Source organism: Ischnura elegans, chromosome 3 (genome assembly GCF_921293095.1).
Source record: "Ischnura elegans chromosome 3, ioIscEleg1.1, whole genome shotgun sequence".
Taxonomy (NCBI): Eukaryota; Metazoa; Arthropoda; class Insecta; order Odonata; family Coenagrionidae; genus Ischnura; species Ischnura elegans.
The window spans coordinates 73,315,074-73,334,874 of NC_060248.1; the positions used below are offsets into that span (position 1 = coordinate 73,315,074).

At 40.9% G+C, this 19,801-nt stretch overlaps 1 protein-coding gene across 1 annotated transcript in view; it reads right to left on the bottom strand.

Annotated features, from left to right (window-relative positions):
• The window catches only part of LOC124156014, a 55,151-nt gene that overhangs the window by 28,111 nt on the left and 7,239 nt on the right, over positions 1 to 19,801 (bottom strand). Inside the window, exon 2 of the mRNA XM_046530295.1 lies at positions 3,057 to 3,385. Within this exon, the coding sequence (XP_046386251.1) occupies positions 3,057 to 3,385 (329 nt within the window). The remainder of the gene's footprint in view (positions 1 to 3,056; positions 3,386 to 19,801) is intronic.

Sequence of the window (19,801 nt, forward strand, 5' to 3'; positions counted from 1 at the left end):
AGAAATGAGGATTTTTAACGCTTAAATACGAGTGATGTCCGCAGTATACATACATGAGTAGGCACGTGTATAAGAAGTTAAAAGAAAGACAAATGGGCAATATCTTAGTAATTAACACGATCTAAAAAATTACGTCTCGCAACGAATCTTTGGTCGGTGTATCTACGAATTGATGTCGTCGCAACGAGGTACAACTAGTATTGGTACCTTACAAGTGAGAAGAGGTACGCCATGGCTATATAAAATTAATTACCACGATCAGAAAATTGCATCCCCCAGAAGTAATCTCTAACCACGTGTCCGGCAGGCTTTGATTGTGAGGGTGGCGAGGCGACAAGGATGAAATCCGTGGGTGTGAAGTGCGGGGAGAGGAGTTTTTTAAGGCCTTATCCTCTCCAATGCATTTAATGCCCGCTATGGAAATTGCTTCACGTTCCGAATAGGAAGGAGACGGAAGGCCTGCCCACACCCCTTCCCTTCCTTCCTCCCCCTTTCCAAAAACTCCCTCCCAGTCCCAATATTCCAGCCGCGGGGTGGAATAAATTTTTTTTCTGCTCCCAAACGTCCTTCCCTTCCTCCTCCTCCCTAACTCTTTTCCTGTGGCCACGAGGGAGACAATGCATTTGACCGTCACCTACGGTTAACAGGAAACCATGCCAAACACCTTCCCGCCAATACCTCCTTCATTATTTCCAATTAAGAGGACGCTCCGTTCCTCTCGTTAACGGTCGCGCTTTTTTTTGCAAGAGCGTTTTCCTCTTATAAAACTTACGTTATTATTATTACGTTAAGTTTTTAGGGTACAGATAGTATGTCGTTGGCAAAATTTGCTTGTATCCCATGTAAAAAATGAATTTCTGGAAGAAGAATAACTCCCTACAACATGGCTATATAATTCGGGGTACCCAATTAAAGACAGTTGAATCAGTGAAATATCTAGGAGTTAGCTTAAATTATGATCTATCATGGAATAAACATTCGGGAAATAACCGGTCAAGGTAATCGTAAAATGGGTTTTGTTAAAAGAATATTAGGAAAGTGCGACGAGGAAGTGAGAGAAATTTGCTACTTCTCCCTCGTTACACCCCATTTAGAATACACTGCCAGCGCTGGGGACCCTCATGAAAAAGGCTGAATAACAGAGTTAGAACGCTTGCAAAGAAGAGCTACCAGGTACATGAAAGGTCGTTACGATAGCCATATTAGTGTAAATGACCTCTTAGATTAACTCGGATGGGAACCATTGTCAGACCGTAGATTGAAAAATAGACTGAACCTTTTAGATGAATTTAAGAGCAGTGTCTTTTCCAACGAAGTTAGCCATACGGACGCCAACATAATATTAAGATTACTTTGTAAGATCAGATCATATAAATGTAATAAGAGAGATAGACTGTAGAACAAACAGATTCAGAATGTCTTTTTTCCACGATCAATAAGAGGTTATAACGGCCGCGTTAGAACTCACGTAGAGATTAGATGACTTGTAGTGTTGCCAACTAACTTATGTATACTATATGGCATGTTTCTCAATTATATTTTTTTATAACAGCATGTGGTAGTACAAATTGTTAGTATGCGTGACGTTTTTTGGATCGTGTGGTTTGCATGTGGGAGTCCAATTGCATGCTGCATGCTGGTGATTGATCACCCCCTGCAAAACACCCTCGAGGTTGCTCGCAGGGTATTTTGTAGATGTAGATGTAAAAAATACCTCTAACAAGGTACCGAGGTGTATTTTCTAATTCGTAATACAAGCGAATGTGGAGTATGGCTTACTCAGCGCATTTTGCTGCGTTTAAATAATATGTGCTATTCAAATAGGAAATTTATTAGAGATTAGAATTTAGATGCCTATTCGAAAGCGGGGTTTGGTCCTATTGTGTGTACTAGGGTGATCATATTTTCTAAAAATGTTTGGCTTTAATATTTCCTTCTCTAGATCTTATGCTGTGCTCCTTCCTCTGAAATTTAATATATATCCTACATATCCTGCTCCTTTTCTTCCTTTGCTGTAAGCTACCCCATTCAAGGTCGTGGGTCATCTTATCAAAATTTCCCGTTTTCTTATGTCTTCCTTGCACAAATATGGCTGTTTTTCTTTGCACTATCTCCAATTTAATATCCTGGCCCTCCTAGTGTGGATCCCATGCAAGAGAAGCGTAATCTAAGATAGAGGTTTGAATATTCCGAATTGGGTATTAGCTGCCTGGGGCAAACTACCACGGGTAGAATATCCGCGAAGGACCAGAATAAGCGGAATAATTTAGCCCTTTTAGTCCCACAGGACGATATATCGACTGAACTCGACTCGAGCATAAACTGGATTCAAAACCATAAGTCAATGAGTTAAGTTAATATAAAATTGATGGTTTTAGGCGTAACTTAGTGAAAGAGATTCATTATGAAGAATGAAAAAAGAAGTTTTGTGCTTTCTAATGAAATATTTATTCACACATTGACACGACCATGGTTTCAACGTAAGACGTCATCGTGAGGTGAAATCTGCAGAGGTCCATCACATCATTTTATACCAGCTTTGGTGGGGGAGGGAGGAAGGTAACTAGGTTGAACGGATTGGTCAACAGAGATGAGGGAGGGGGAAAGAACTTGGTTATACGGTAGAAAGAAGTTAGGGGATCCGTTCAACCTAGTTACTTTCCTCCCTCCCCCACCAAGCATGATATAAATTGATTTCATGTACCTCTGTAAAGTTCACCTGATGATGATGTCTTACGTCGAAACCATGGCCGTGTAAACGTGTGAATAAATATTTCATGTGTAAGCACAAAGTTTCTTCTTTTTCATTCTTCTTATTTTAATATATTTTGTTTCATTCCTCATCCAATCTTTACAAAATTATATCCAACCATTGATTTTTTAGAAGAAAAATTACATGTAACCTCATATAGTGTTTTTTTTCAAGTTGTGCTGCAGAAGTCTTAAATTTCGACAGGTTAAGGTAAGAACCGCGGACAAACCATCTGAGTACCTTATCAGTGTCAATCGCAAGTGCACAGTAAGTGTAAAAATTCCGAGTCGGGTGTACTACTCACATAATCTCTCCTCCACATTTTGGCGTAATCGATGGCTCCCGTGGCCACGATGCGGATGTTGTCGATGAGCATGTCGTCGCTGAGGTGCTCTCCCAGGTCGAGCAGTGGAGATCCGACGGGCGGCGAGTGCCGACCGTCCATGCTTTGGCGACCGTCCGTGCTGTCCATGTGAGCCCCGCACGCGTTGATCCACTTGGGCTTCGTGTTGAACCGATCCTCGGCCATTGAGACTGATGGAATCCCTCTGCCCAGCGGCACGCCCAGACTTAGCGTTGGAAGCCTCAGCAAACTGATGAGCCACACGCCGATGAGTAACGCCTCGCTGAGATCTGTGGGAAGAGAACAATAATATTTAGTGTCAAGAGTGTCGGCAAGGTAGAGTTTGAAATTTTTGTCCGGCAAATCATCTTACTTATTACAGTTTTTGGTGAAAGAATGTTCCGGAAGTTCCATTATATTTTTGCTACATATAGAACCTCTTTTAGAAGATTTTTCATTCCACTATTATTTTAAAATTGATTTTTGATGAATGAGTCTTTGAGTGTGAGAATTATCCGTGCTCAGTGTTGCGTAAATATTTCTTGCAATGCTATACTTCATAGTGAGGATCTATAACAGCTTTATTTTTTACGAAATAACGTTTTGTTATATTCATTATTGGACGAACTTAGGCCCTATAGGCCCAAAAGAAATCTAATGACAACTTCTGATTGACACCATTTTAGACGAGAGCCCACCATCTTATTATATGTAAATAAGCTACTATTATCACATGGTAAAATAATCTCTTGAGAAAATGTGTGAAAATTTTTAGATATAGTTCGGAAAATTTCTTTCATTAGTAATCTACAGTTCTTTAGAATCTGGATATTAAAAGTAAGTCCGTATTAAATTCATAATTTCATTATATAATAACTGAGGCATTACGGAGATATCCCTTTACACCCCTCTCTAATGTAATTACCAGCGATTGCCCCCTAGTGCTCAGCTGAGCACACGTCGGCAATTATTCAAACAGCTCATCGCATTCGTGAGTGGATCGGGATGCAGCGAGAGGATAACATTCCGGCATAATCACTCTTTCTGGGCATAAATACCCGCAATTAGAGTGTCTCAACTGACAGTTCACGAAGAAAAGGCGACCCCCACCCCAAAAAAGAATTCCGTTTTGCATAACTCCCGTGTTGAGTGGGATGCGTCAAGAATCGGCAGCGCGCGAGAGAAAAGATCGGGGAAGCCAATGGAAGAAGTTAAAAAGAAGAAAAACCGGTGTGATTGAGAGCCGCGGAGACCCGCGGTTAAGTCCTGCGTCTGTCTCCGCGAACCCTATCTCTTCGCTATCTCCTTATCCTCCACACCTTTTCTCCACTTCCTTCAAATGCGCAACACCTTAAACCCTCGTGGCGACCACCCACGCCTAGGGTAACCGCATCCCCTTGCCGTCGGAATAAATTGCCACCCGCCTGTGTCCACCCTCCTCCCCTGCCCACGCGAATCTCCTCCGCTCAAACAACTACCTCCTCGCACCAATACCATTATCACCACGCCTATTATTCAGCGGAAGTTAGGAGTCCATTATAAGCCTCCTCCAATCATTTCCATATTGTCAGCCGCTCCGCTCTTCCCTACATCTACCTTATCCTCTCCCGTTTAACGGCTTTTCCCCGAAGCCCTCGCTCGCAAATCTATTGTGTTTTTTCTCCTTTTTGCGATTAAAATGGGATGGGAAGGAATAACCTTCTTCTGAATGCGGAGAACGGAATGCGTCACGGATTACTGCATGCCTTGAATATTTTATTTTATTGGTTCTGAATTGTCATTTCACTCTCCATGAAACACTTGTCACTGGATGAAAGCTTTGAAATCCATTCAAAATGTGTGCTACCTCTTTCTCTCTGTGCCTTTTCTCTATCTATTGATCGCGAGTTACTAGTACATTTTCTAAAGAAGTGTCGGTAGCACCAAAACTCTTGGCTAAGGCTCCACTATTTTTACAGAATATGTACCTCGCTTGAGCCTTATGGATGAGTGAAATTTATCACTGGCCTATCGCAATTGCAATTGATCTCCTGAAATTTCGCCTCCTCTTTAGTGTGCACTTCATTAGTGGTCTCTCATAACTCAATTTTCAATAACGTTAATGCTAGAAAATACATTTTTACTAGTTCTTTCCGCCTTTCAGTAGATACCAGATAAACTGAATAACTCTGGAATAAATATTTTTTCAAATACATTCGCGGAAACCAAAAAATAGTTAACTTATTAATTTAACATAGTGAAGTTGAATAGGTACCTTAAAGTATGATGAAATTTGATCGAAGATCTTCTGTTTCGCACGATTGAAGGGCTCCATCTAGAGTACTTTTGTATTACTGCTGCTCCCGAGGCTGGTCAAAAATTTTGGCTCCCCGCTGGATATTTTGAAAGTGCACATTTGTAATTTGCTTGTAATGGAACGTAATAGGCGACGGTGGTTTACTTTTCACCTATGCTTAGCAACGATCACATGAATTCGTCAACAAATAAACACAATGCCAGAAAATGAATAAATTAGCTCAGTTTGATGGCCAACTCATACATTTTAATGAAGCCAATGCCATCTGACATTAGTTTTTTCATAGTGGATGCCCTGTTTCCAGTAATTGGATGCTGATGTCTCTTGTTTTAATCCTGTGCAGGTTAGTTTAAAATAGTTAATTATTTTGAAGTATCCGTTTTAGAATACAACTGGATATGATGGATACCCGCTATTTTTCATTAACGGGGAAAAGGCTTTTTACACAATGTGTATATTTACTTTATGTACTAAATGCACAAATTTAAATGAGTACTTGGGTAAGCTTTAACACGTCGTCACTTTTATGCGGAAACGCTGACCGATTCGACACAATATAAACTACGCCGCAAGAAAGGTAAGCAGTTCAGTTGCCTCACGCAAATGTATGTGAAATTACGAATTACAGCGGTGAAGCAGGTCGATTGCATCAGATACAAGTTACGGTGGTTGTTTTGACTTCGACTGAGGAATTGAGAACGTATATAAGACTTAACAAGGCTTGACTAATATTTGGGTTGGCCACTTAAATGCTGAGCTGATTACATCGTCCCCAGCTATTTATTCAAATGAGCTTGAGATTGAGTTGATGAAATCCCGCAGGCCACTTCTCCTCCGTTTTCCCCTCCTTCACGCTGGAATCCCATCATCCGATCCATTTCCTATGCAGTGAAATGACTTATTTGTGGCGTGAATAACCCATTCAGGACCCACATCTTCCCCCTGAATTTCTAGCTCTAGGCGACTATCTCCTTCTATTCTCTCACGCTAACTAGTCAGGTTTCCTTAATAAACAGGGTCAAGGTGTATAAAATATGTGCGCGTCAGGTGTCTAAAATATATATCTTTGTCGAACGCTTAAATAGACTTCATTTTTATCTGAGTGAAATTGTGCCATTTCTGATCAAGATATTCGGCCTTATCATATTTGCCATTGTTCGTGAAAATGCTTATGGGCAAAATTTTCAAGTGTGAGTGAAGTAGAATATTTTTCTCTTTTGGCCGAAACCATAACTCTTTCAGATCCGCTATTCATAAATGTGAGGAATATTTTACTTTTGACGTATCAATGTATTTTTCATACCCTTTTAAAATATTCAATATTTGGTCGTTGAGATAAGGGTAGGAATTCCTTCACTATTAGAATTTTACAAATATTTGTCTTACCGTCACTCCCATTGTCACGAGAATCGATCTTTCGGGAGTTCTCCGTCCGACCTCGAATCTGAGATCAACAGGTAAAAATCAATGAGACAAAAAAGAAACGAATTTTGGAGGTCGAGGCCTCTCTCCGTTATAAGGTCATTACTCCGTCCTTAGTCTGAGCACCTTTGAAAGCAAGTTTATCGTCTGCGATACGCGTTGCCCCGGCAATACTTTTTTGTTTCGAACTCTTTCCCTCTAGGGCATTTATTGATTCCAGGGAAATTAGGATGAATCACCAGAGTCGAACTGCGTCGCAGCTTGGACCGCTTCAGGTTGGGCGTGCCGCATAGTTTAGATGAAGCACACCAATAACAAGCTGGTAGATTAATGACCGAGGTTGTTTGTTAGTCATCTTGTGTTTCACTCCGTGATTTCCTCGTGGTTTGGCGAGGGGACTTTTTTTTCTGATAAACCCGCAAAAAAAATCACCCGGTGTTTGTTGCGACGCTGTTATATTCAAACTGTCAGGAAGCCTAGCTGTCATGATGGATTGCTACACGCACTATTTCGTGCAGTGGATAATTTATAGGGGCAAAGTGTAGTTTTCTGTGTTGGTTTTATTCTGATTGATCATTGATGGAAGGTAAAGTTTGTGTCAGTTGGTAAAGTTTGAAAAACTGCGGAATACATGAAACTAATTCTTGTTAGTGGGCTTGTTAAGGGCTCATTCATGGATTTTGCCATTGTCCTACATTACGTTCTATATGTAGTACAACCTCAGTATAAAATGATATTTTAAAAAGCTATCTCTCTTTATTCTTTCTGTTGAAATGGTTAAAAAGTTTCGGAATCCATCACTTTTAAAATATCTTGAAATGTTTTTTTACGAATATTCAAGGACCTTTACGTTATTGCGGCCTCTTTTTTTATATTTCTGATATGGAGCTACCCTCAAATCGGGATGGTCGTCTAATATCTGTAAATCACACTGGCAACCTAATATTCCTAAGTTTGCTACTATCAACCTTTAACATGCGCAAATAATCATTTAAAACATATTATTTTTTCCCAATCCTGGGCTTGTAGTCATGCTTCCTTCCTTTACGTCACTTTATTTGGGAGTATATAGACGTCGATGAAATTAAGGAAATCAGATTTCGAAAGGTTATACTCCAGTCCTGTTGAATTTCCAATGCGCCAATCTATTTTGTAAATAAATGTACACGTACAGCAAGACTGCCAATTCAAAGTGCACTTACAGCAAATAAAAGTAAAACAGATAAGATAATTACAATGAAATCAAACAAAAAAACTAATCGATTACCGCGGCTACTATCTTAGAATTTATCAAGTTATATAGTGAATTATGCGTTAAATTCGACGATTCCATGCGAGTAAAAATTTTAATTGACAATGAAAACGGATTAATATCAGTGGTGAATCTATCGTAAGGACGATTCATTTTGCCAACTTCTTCACTCAGCGGTGCATAGAAGGTATACCTAAGTTTCGATCGTTACTCCGGTGGTAATTGAGGGCGGCTCTCATCGGATGGGAGCTGCATCTCGATCGTGGCTAATCCTTTTTCCTCCTCCACCCGCTGCTGACGCTCATAAGCTTCAGCTCCCGTTTCCCATGCATGCAGCTCCTCATCCATTCCCACACCATTCTCGTGTTCACGAATGTCCCCCTCGTCCTCGGAAAAGGTCCTCACATCCCTTCGCCGGGTTATCTCACGGCGCCCGATCTTCATCACTTCCTATGGACACTCGCCGTATACCTATGCATTCCTTCCTCAACTCAACCGCCTCCCCCCACCTCCCCTCCGCTTCCTTCCGCTCTTCTCCCCCCCTCCTACTCTACGTCCTCTCCTTCTTCTTCATTACCATCCCAATCCCCATCAACCCGGTGTGTGAGCCCATGAAGCGGACTAGTGTGTGAGCGTCTAGGTAACCGAAGGACAGCGACAACGTTTCGATCGTGCAGTGCCCCTTCTGCTCCGGGGTTGGCGCGACGAAGTTTCCATAACCCCGACCTCTGACCCCGTATCTCTTCCCCACCCTCGCTTGATCCTTTTTCACATCATAGGCGTATGTCCACATTCTAATCCCTCCCCTTCCCTCCTTTTCTCAACCCTTCTAGACTCTCCGCATTCATCTTCCGTCGGAAAGACAAGCACCTTATAAACTCCTCCTTTCCTCTTTTCTCCTCCACCGTCCGTTGGCTTTTGCTCTCCCATCCCCCCAACTCACTGAGCATAGGCGTGTGTGTTCGCTTTATTCTGCAAGACGGCGGCAGCGGCGAAAGCCGGTCTCTTAAAATATTTTTATTCACCCCCGCGCAGATTCGCATTCTTGATTAATTCTTTAAAATATTAGCCATTTCTTTCAGGGTAGATACACAGGGTATAGCTCATGTCGGGCGATGTTGTATTTATTTTGTCTTTTTGTTTTTCGGTGGGAAAGGGAGGAAAGAAAGGATTCCGAATGGGACAATAAATTTCAGTTGGAACGAAAAGCTGCTCCCTATCGGTTGGACTCGGAGACGGAGGAATTCCTCGCCTCATTGTTCATAGGTTCCCTTCGCGATGGAAAATCCATCAGTATCAAATGAAAGTCTGGAGAATATTTCATTTTAAAATAAACTGATAAGCTATTGCCGCAAATGCCGTTGAAATAAATTTGATCGAATGTACAACCTGCGGCAAGAGAATGTGTGCTGCAAAGGAGGAAAAAACTGCTACATCATTGCGGTCGCTCTAATTTCGTGCTGGATCCAGTAAAATCATTTTCTTCAGTTACTGAGTATTAACTTACAGGTCTTGGTTTAGGGATAGGTATCATAATATTGGTTAGATGAGAAACTCATTGTTACAAAAATTGAATTAGAGTACTCCCACGCAGGTGCCTACATTTTCCGAGATGTATTATTTCTGTAAAAAAAATCCAATGCAGAATATCTATTGGATTGGGAACCAAATTTATGTGTGTAGTTTCGGCTATAAAATAGGTAGTAATTAGTTAATAGTCAATTTTGAGTGAATGATTTTTTTCACCGAGAATAACATACAAGTAATGTGTTTACACCGTCGGCATGTTAGTCACATGTTAATCCGTAACAACGATGTCTCCCGTTATACTTCCAGGATTTTAATACACTCATCGATCAAGATTAGGATTCTAAAATGATTGTTACCCTCCGTTCATGTCATTGGTTTCATTAGGTAAATAGTTTTCTGATATTAGAATCAATGGAAATTGAAGTATATGACACTTGTACAAATTAGGTGATCTGTTACCAGAGGTGACACATGTAAAAATCCTAGTAAATACCTAGTAATAATCATTATCCGTAAAATTAACGCATGGAAAATACCATGCAAATGGTAGCTTATACTAACAGCTTTGATGTAGTGGTAGTTATTCATGCTATATCATTTTGATAAGGCCAAAAGAGTCATTTTGAAGTATTCCCTATTTTACCTTTAACATCATGTAAAACCTTTTTGGGCTAATTTGTTTATGGGCAGGAGGATATATGTTTGCGCGATATCGAAGTGGCACAGAAAAAAATCTTATCCTGCAGAGTCTGTTGATAGCGGAAGAGAAATAGCCTCCGAATCGAATGCGAAATCAAAGGGACTCTTGTTGAAAGTGTTTTATAACCGTAATAGGACACGTCGTGGGCGTGTGGAATTCTTCTGTCCTGACCATACACCTCTGTCTTTTGTTTCATCCGAGTCCTCGGTGGTGTTCCCTTATCCCTACTCCCGAACTTGAAGCGCCAAAAAAATAAAAAATAAAGATTTGTGTCTCGTCCCCATCCTACCAACTCGGCCATCAAAGGGAGAAACGAAGTGTGTGTGACGTTTCGTTCCCAGCGTATTCATCCAACAAGACCGTATCTACGAGCCATACTACCCTCCACCCCATTCCGTATGTCTCCCCACACCCACCCAACACACAAACTGGTTTGCCGGGCTTTGCATACAGCGCGGATGATGATGCAGGCAAATGTGTCGTCCTTGCATAGGTTTGTTTGGGATTGCCTGGGAAACGGCTCCCGGAAAGTTATTGAGATTGAAGTTCGAGCCAAGTATCACAAAGGGCTTTTAGTATTTAAGCCCTTTGTGATACTTTAGTTACTTTGTGATACTTTAGATAGTATCTTTAGCCTGGTTTGTGGGCGTATATTTTCTTTCAAATCGACGTCTCGGTATGGAATAGTTATAAATCATTTTTCAATGTTTTAAATGAATAACTTTAAATGAATTTTTTTCCGCAGAAATTATTATTGAAAAACGACATGATTTCGACATTTATTGTCATCTCCTACACCGTCGAAACCATGGCCCATTTTTAATAGCAAATTTTGTGGAAAAACAAAGTTTAAGTTATTCATCAAAATGTTCAGCAAATTCCACAAAGTATCGTCGAAACCACCCACTTGATTTTCCCTTTTTAAGAGGAGAAAGGTTCAATTATATTTCTTCGTTAAAAACCTTCAGTTTAAGTCTTACCTATCATGGGTGGACTTATTATTATTTTTAACCGTTTGAAAATTTTAGCCTCCTATGTATGTGTATTGGTGTTATATCCTTGGGTTTGAAAGAGCGATGCATAATTGGACGGAAATGCGCATAATCTGCAGAAATGTTTACGTGTAATTTTATAATTATATTCTTTTGAAAACTAAGAAGTGCTCATGTGGCGTATTACTACTGTATGTTTATGAATTGTTATCTCCTGCGATAGTGAAGGCGATTCGCTGGGTATAACATTGATTTAGTGGCTGCGAAGACCGCGGAAACAACTGGAATGTGCGTAAACGGTGTGGCATGAAGAAGCGGAATTTTCATCAGTGAAAACCTGGCAAAAAATCAATATTTTTACCTCGGAGGTTCTTGGTATTTTATGGAATCTATCTGTATATATTACAGGATGTTGACGTTTCCCTTATACATATAACAGAATCAGGAGTATGTGTGTTGATCACTTGTCGAGGGGAGCTAATATTGACGATCTTTGTCACCTAGATGTGATGATGATAGAAATTGATGCCATCAATGCTTCCCTCGTGCTAATATTTTACATTCTGAACGTCTCATGCGCTTCAATTTCTCTTACATTGCCCTTTAGATTTGGGTAGGTACTAGGAGTTTTTTTTTACTAAGAGCGAATTTCGGATTATTCATTCAGATCTTTTTCTTTCCTTGGTTCAGATTGCCTTTTCATACCTTTAATTTAATAATTTAGGAATAAATTTATAAATAATGTAATTGTACTCTACTTATCGATTAATCTGTCGGCTTCGTTGGTAGCGGGGTAAAGTTCTCGCATAATAAACCGAAGGTCGCGGGATGGAGTCCTGATACCTATCCAGGGCGCGGATGTCCGTGTACGAATTTTTAAATGTGATGAATGCCCGGATGTAAGATGCCAAATGATGATGTTATCGGTAGTAAGCCAATAAATTAATAAATGTGAGTATTAGGACTTCTAACGTAATCCGAATTCCTATAATATCCTCGCTCTTCATAATTTCTTCTTTCCCACGCGTGAGTTTTTTTTTTCTAGAGGTACGATGGGGGTCGGGGGAAATTTATGCGCCAGGAGTGCGGTCAATTCGCGTTAACTTGATCGACGTCCTTCACGCCGGGAGGAAATAAGTGGCGGCGGTGGGGATGGGTGGATGTTGACGCCATGCGTGCCCGGCAAACGATTCATGCGTGCTCAGCAAGCGATTTCGGTGATTTCCTCCTCGCAATTCCCATTCCCCTCTCCCATGTTTTTTTATGTGTTTTCGGACCATGGGCCCGTCGCCACCTGCAACGCGTGGTCTTCCGAGTGACGGTCATTTCAGAGGCGGACGGACGGACTATACCGGTACATCGGAGGTTTTTATACTGTATTAGAGAGGTAGGTTTAAAACTGTGAAAATCCGAAGCGAATGATCCTTTGCTATATCTTAGAAAATAACGTCCCTCCATCATTGATGCGCCATTTGCATACAACTAACTTGGCATAACTCCAATTACAGCAATCCGAGTGGCGGTTATATCAGAGGCAGACGGACTATACCAGTACAACGGCTGTATTTGTACTTCAATAAGGGGGTAAGTTTGTGACTGCGCGATTTATAGCGTGTAATATTTTGGAATGTGTTATAAAAATGTTTTGTTATCATAGATGCGCCATTTACATGCAAATAATTTGACACAACTCCAGTTATAGCGTTCTCTTGCTAGCAGCTAAGTGTTTCGTTTAACATTCTGTATTATAGTTTTATCGTAACTCTTAATATTTGACGAGTATCGCATTAATTTTTTTTCTTTGACCTAGTTATTTATTGGAACTTATTTAAATGTTTGATCTTGCTTGGACAAGCATCATTATACGAACTCGTGTAAAACTGTGGATTTTAATAAGGCAATTTCCACAAACTGCAGCCAGGAGGGCCTTCATTTGCGCTCTTTAAGTAAATGAGGGATTTTGTGAAGTAATTGGAAATTTTCATGAAAATGACAAACGCATAGCGGCCCCCCGAGCCCGTGGTGTCAAGGCCGAGTCTTTCAAGGACTTTCTCTCCTCTCGCGCGCCCAAGCGATCGCACTTGTTACGCGCGGAAAGGACGATTGGGAAGTGGGAGGGGACTTTCACTTTCCTCCTCCTCGCGATAATGTGGGACTCGACACCTCCTCCGCGCTAATGTCCATGAATCGAAAGCGGATCCGCCGGCTCCGTCACAATAAAGACGGGAAGGGGGGAGGATGGTAAACGAACGGACGCACTGGAATCGGGTCACGTGACCCAGTCCGTCGTTTCGAATGGCTTTTACTCTCGGTCGATTATCCCTGGAGATCAGCACACTTGAGATGAGACCGCTTTCAGTTATTGCATAGAGTTGCTGTACGAATTACGAACCGTTGGCAAGGTTTGCATTTTTCATATTTTGCAATTCTGCGTAATATTTCTGTGAACTTGAGTTGTGCATGTTTTATGTAGATTTAGAAAGACACTATATTTCCATCACTTTTGCGAATACGCTCCGTGGAGATTTTGTAGCATTTTATATCGATTGTTTTTCTCACCAAAATTAAAATCACACTTACGTAGAGGAGACCTCATTTCCTCGTAGATAACGTCACTGACTGTAACAATTCGATGAAATCCGTGAAAGTAGGAACACTAATGAACCGAAAGTTTTGAAATTTAATTTTTCTCTCCGCCAATGGAAGGTCTAAGTAACGACTAATTTGATTTATAAGTAATCTTTCGTTATAAAGTGAGGTTGTTTTGTCTTTATGTATATGGCAGTACTTATGTCAAAATTTTGCAGAGCGAATATCGTCAAAATTTAAAATGCTTTTGGTATGCAATTCTAATGGGTTCACTCGTTTGCCTGATTTTGATACCATGGAGTATGTTTTGCAATCCCGTACGTTTTGACCATTGCCACAGCTGTAATAGTGGCTGTTTACATTATATAATATATGAAGTGGAATATCAATGAATTGTGTAATTTGGGGAAAACTCACTTTGCCCACCATGTGACCATGTTTCTTCTTAATAACCGAGACTGTACATTAACTGTGCGTTAGGTGAGCCGCCAGCCATTACGAATACTTGGAACAAAATACTGTTAAAGTGTCTTGAAAATATGTAAAGCTGGCACGTGTAATGCATTGAACAACAGGTCAGAATCTTGCAAAATCCACGCTAGCGAAGATAGCTAGTAAGTAGTTCGGAACGAATAACCTTTGCATATGGTTAACGGAGTTTATGAAAGAGAAAGCCGCGTGCCAAGTTATACAGTGAGTGATATCGTACCATGCCTGTAATTTGATTCACCATCGTGTGAATTTGAGTCTTATGAAAATATCGGTTGTATGCAATTAATACGCTACCGGAACTACTACTATATGTCATAAGCAGAGCAAAAATTATATGGAATAAATCGCTCTCATATTTCCTTACTTAAGTATAATTTTGTGAATTTGGTCGATCGATTGAACTGATTGAGCGTTGAATACAGTTAATTCTAGAATCACATGCTATTATTTTTCTCATTCTAGAACAGACTGCCTTAAGATTTGATAACGCATGTAGGTAGAAGCCCTTCGGTCAGTTTTGAATCCAGCTAAGTCATCTTGGAAACGCGGGACTGCCGTTCCATAATTTACGTTTACCCGTGGAATTAACGCTCAATTAGTGGACAGGTGAAACATTTTTGACACCTGAGGATCAATTAATGGGTACGACATGCGATCGTGTTTGGTTGAATGTGACTTTCTTGAGTGTGACCTCATGCTTGGGTTTTGTGAACTCTCTTGGGCCCAAGATACTTCTGCTGAAGGCAGAGGCGAATGTAATGGGGACCAAGGGGCACGCTCTCATCAAACTCTCCCCCCCCCCCGGGATTAAAAGGAAGAAAATAATACTAACCTGCGTTTAAGATTTTTACTATGGAGAACTATGGTTGAAATTTCCATCCATCAGTCATACATCCTAATTTTTCATCGTACATTTTTTAATACTAACGTTAAATTACTAATTGACAATCGTTTTGACTTTCTATTTAAGTGAATATGTGTAAAGATTTCGGGTTGTATGGATCGATACACGCTTCGTGGGAGCTCACACCACCTGAATGAATGTTCACGCGCATTTTTCGTAATTTGTGTTTTTATGACCGTGTGGTAAGCACTTGGGGATTTTGTTACATGCTGCGTACTGGTGAGAAGTCACCCCCCACAAAAAAACCCTAAAATTGGCTCGCTGGGCAACATGTAGGAGGTGTAAATTACGGGTTGTTCTTATTCAAAAGCCCTGAGCGTAGCCTTGTATTGATTCCCCCTTCCCAATATATATATTCTATCTATGTTCACCACTGATTAAAGGTAATACTTTGTATGCAATCGGAACAAATTACAGGACTGCAAGTAATTTGCCTATCTAGTCTTTCAGCCTGAAACCACTGAGTCACAGCTGGAGCTGGTAGTGATCCACTCTTCTCTAGCAACGATATTCAAACAAAAAAATAAAGACTTTAATTATGGAAGGCGTGAATTCCCTGAATAGTAAGGTTAGAAGTTGGTTGGGACTCACTGGAATTCTCCGTTCCAATTGCACTCACGCCTAAGCGCTTAGGAGAACGGTCCCACAATTTCCCGGTGACAGTGTGTTAACCGCTTTAGGACGAGAGAGAAGCGGGGATGGGGTGAGGAGCCGTTGGTGGGGGAGGGGGAGTGGAAGATTGAGCGAGCGCGTGAATTCAATCAGCCGAGTGCCACTCAAATGTGTCCGCGGAGCAGTTCTCTTCATCTGGACCATGCGAGCATATCCCTCCGCACGTTTTTGGATTCCTCGCTGACTAATTGTTTCCAACTGACTCAATATCAACGGCCTTTCCAGCGTTATTACTACCTCTCCTCCCTGATGATCTATTTAGAGCAAGGGTCTCCAACCCGCCGCCCTCGGGCCGCATGCGGCCCGCCGGCCAATTTCATGCGGCCCCTAGATGCTAAAGAAAATATTGTATCGCGCAGCACAGTATAAAATATACATCGTCCCACTCCTCAGAAATAAACAATGCCGAAAATCGCACTGATTGATTGAACTTTTTAACCAACAAAGATAAATACACGTCGAAATTATGTTTTTAAAATTTTTATTGATGTGGTGGTTCAGTGACGTGGAGCAATGTGGCCCTCCGGAGATGAGAAATCGATTTTTAGCCCTTGCATTAAAATAGGTTGAAGACCCCTGATTTAGAGCATTCAAAAATTCCCGTGTAGTCAGATTTCATGATTTTTTAAGTTGGCCCTTCGAGCTCATTATTTTTTAGAATGTTTGGGATGAGGTAGTGGGATGAAAGCCTACCTCTCCTATTTTGAAGTCGTGCATAATGAGTAGGCTCGCATAAATGTTAATGGTATTTTTAGATGATAGCGCATTTTTAAAGCAATAGTACTACAAAGAAAGCAAATTACGATCGTTCGAGAAGGAGATATGCGTCCTTATAATTTTAAATATGGCCAAGTTCTTTAGATCCCAGGTGCTATTGGTTAATGGTACATAATAATAAAGGAATTGATTGGTGGTTTATCAGCAACAAAAATGAAAATATTTTCGTATTGAGGAATTATTAGTTCTTTTAGCGCAAAATGCTAAAATTTATACGACTCTTTCCCATAAGAAACGCATAAAATACCCCACTACGATGCAAGTGTTATATTAGAGATCTTTGTTAGTATGCGTAACGTTTTTTGGACCGTGTGGTGCGCATTGTGGAATCCAACTGCATGCTGGTGCTTGATCACCCCCTGCCAAACACCCTAGAGGTGGCTCGCAGGGTATTATGCGGATGTAGATATTTTTAAGGAAAAATTATTAATTTGTGCAAACTGCGGAATTTTTGCTATTAATTTAAGAGAGAAGTAGAGAGGGATGTGATCCCTTAAATAGGAGAAAACGGGTTTCATTAAACCATGGAGCATCTCTAAATTAGGTGAATTAATTACTGAAAAAATTTTGTGGGTGCAAATGCTTGAAAGTATCAAATTTTGTACATGTTTCATTATATTGGCCGTATATTAATCGTTTGCGTTGATAAGGCTTCAACATTCCAACAGCTTGTCAAACTTCTTGATGTCTTGCAGTGATCTACATGTGCTTGTTATGATGACGTATGATGTAAATGCTTGTGATGGATTTTAATTTGGCACATTTTGCCTCGTGAAATCGCCTTCATCATACCCTTAGTGCTAATAATGTCTCGATTTTGTATATTTCTGGCTAAAATTTTAATATTCGCAAAATAAAAGTTTAAACTGACGATGCAAACATATTTCTTTTTTTCAATGCGGAAAAAAGAACTCAGAAAGTTGCTTTTCTGTTTATAAAATAATTTAAAATATTTAAAAGTCCCGGCCATGACCGTAATATTTCAATGGTGTGCAAGTGGCGGTCCTCCTGCATGCTGCATGTTGATAATTGATCACCACCTGCCAAACGCCCTAGAGGTGGCTCGCTGGAATTTATGTAGATGTGTAGAGAACAATATCACTGTGCCCGAATAGCCACGCTATGAATTTTTGAAAGAGGGCGAATTTTCCACCAACACCTTCTGCGCTGTGTATATATGTGCTATATTGTTTAGATCTTAATCGTAAAGGTTCGTGTTTACAAATATTCATCCAGATAACCGTTGCTTTATTTTTTTGTTTACGCCCTGTTCAATCGAAGGGCGACTTACGATCCTATCTTCCCTGACCCCTTCCGCTCTCGTTTGCAGCTTTCCGATGACCTCCAGGCTCGTTTTGGCAAACCGATTCGCTTTCTTTTTTTTCTCTCCTCTCGACTTCGTCTCTCTATCTTTTTCTCTCATAATGCCGCATTACTCACTCGTCGGATCCCCGCGAAACAAGTCACGATCGCATGAATCACCGAAACTCCGCCGCTGCCGCCGAGGGCGGAATCCCATTATATGCGTTCGGGGCAGAAAGGTGGCCGGTAGCGCGGGAACAGGTGAACGAGACTGCAGTGGGGGGGGGGGGGATGGGTCGCGGGCGATGGGAGGGGGAGAGAAGGACCGCGGTGGAGGCCGCGACGTCACGAAAGAGACCGGGGGATGAGACACCTTCGCGTTACGAAACTGAAGGAGGAGGTGACATCAGATGTGGGCGGGCGGGCATGCAGATTATGGATTAGGTCAATCAACCAAGTGTCACGTAATTGTAACAACTGCATAAGAGGTTATCTTCGTTAAATTGGCTATCAAGATATATTTTCGATTTTGTAGAGTATCCGGCAATCGGTGGCTCTCCGTGGGATTGCTACAGGGAGGTAAGCTGCTTGTTCGTGTATAAATTTCGCTGTAAGTTCATCTTCATAATAACTTGCAAGCTACCCCTAGGATGTTTGGTTGGGGCTGATTAATCACCGGTCCGCAAGAGGATTGTCACATGCACACCACACGGACATAAAAATGTTACGCATATTATTCATTACTACTGTTTATTATCATCTAACACCTCCTGCCAAACGCCTTTTTAGGTGGCTTCCGGGGTACCGTGTGGACGTGGATAAAGCGTATACCGCAAGCGTGGAGGACCCTTAAGAAGTAGGAAGGATAGCTGAAATCAATGGTACAGAGTGAAACGGTCAGGTTGGTCATGAATAGTTACGATAAATGCGTTTCCAATGACGCGAGGTGAGTTAGGACGCGAATCTTTTAAGGAGAATAGTGAAAAATATAGGCTAAATTTATAAAGTTAATTAGCAATTTTTTGCAATCCGCGTGAAAAATATTCTTCATTTACCGTAGTACTATGGTAGACGTGATCACTAGAAGAAAATAGAATGCAAAATAGAGAGTTCTATAATGTTATCCTTACTTGGTATTATTAAGGATAGAAATTGTGTCCTGATTAATAAAATTAATGGTGTCACTCGCCTAGATGGCTCATTACATGTTTATATTTTTCCATGCATAGATTTACTAGAGGAATTCCTAACCTTTGGCAATTTATTATTTTTCATGAATTTCCGCGTATTTTTTTGTTATTATGCGTTGTATTTTTATGATCGCATGGTGTGCATGTTGGGATCGTCTTACATGGTGGCGATTGGTCACCCCCTGCCAAACACCCTGGAAGTGGCTCACAGGGTATAATGTAGGAGTAAATAGACGTGATCACCACGAGCAATTAAAGGACGTTCACAGCAAAACAAAGTCATTTAAAATATCTTCCTCTCCCCAAATTATTGCTGATAGATGTCTCGTATTACTTATATAGGCGTCTCGATTTATAACATTGATGGCGTCACTTTCTTGGACAACTTATTTCGTTGGTCACCCCATGCGAAACACCTTACACCTTAGAGCTCAGGGTATTATTGTAGGTTTAGATATTTTCAGGAACAGTTACGCTAGTGGTGGCAAATGCTTCGTTAGCGCTGGACGGTGATTTAGGCTCATCAACGCATTTGCGGTTCCAGAGCCGGGGGACCAGAGATGATGATGGGGGAGCATCGACCCACAA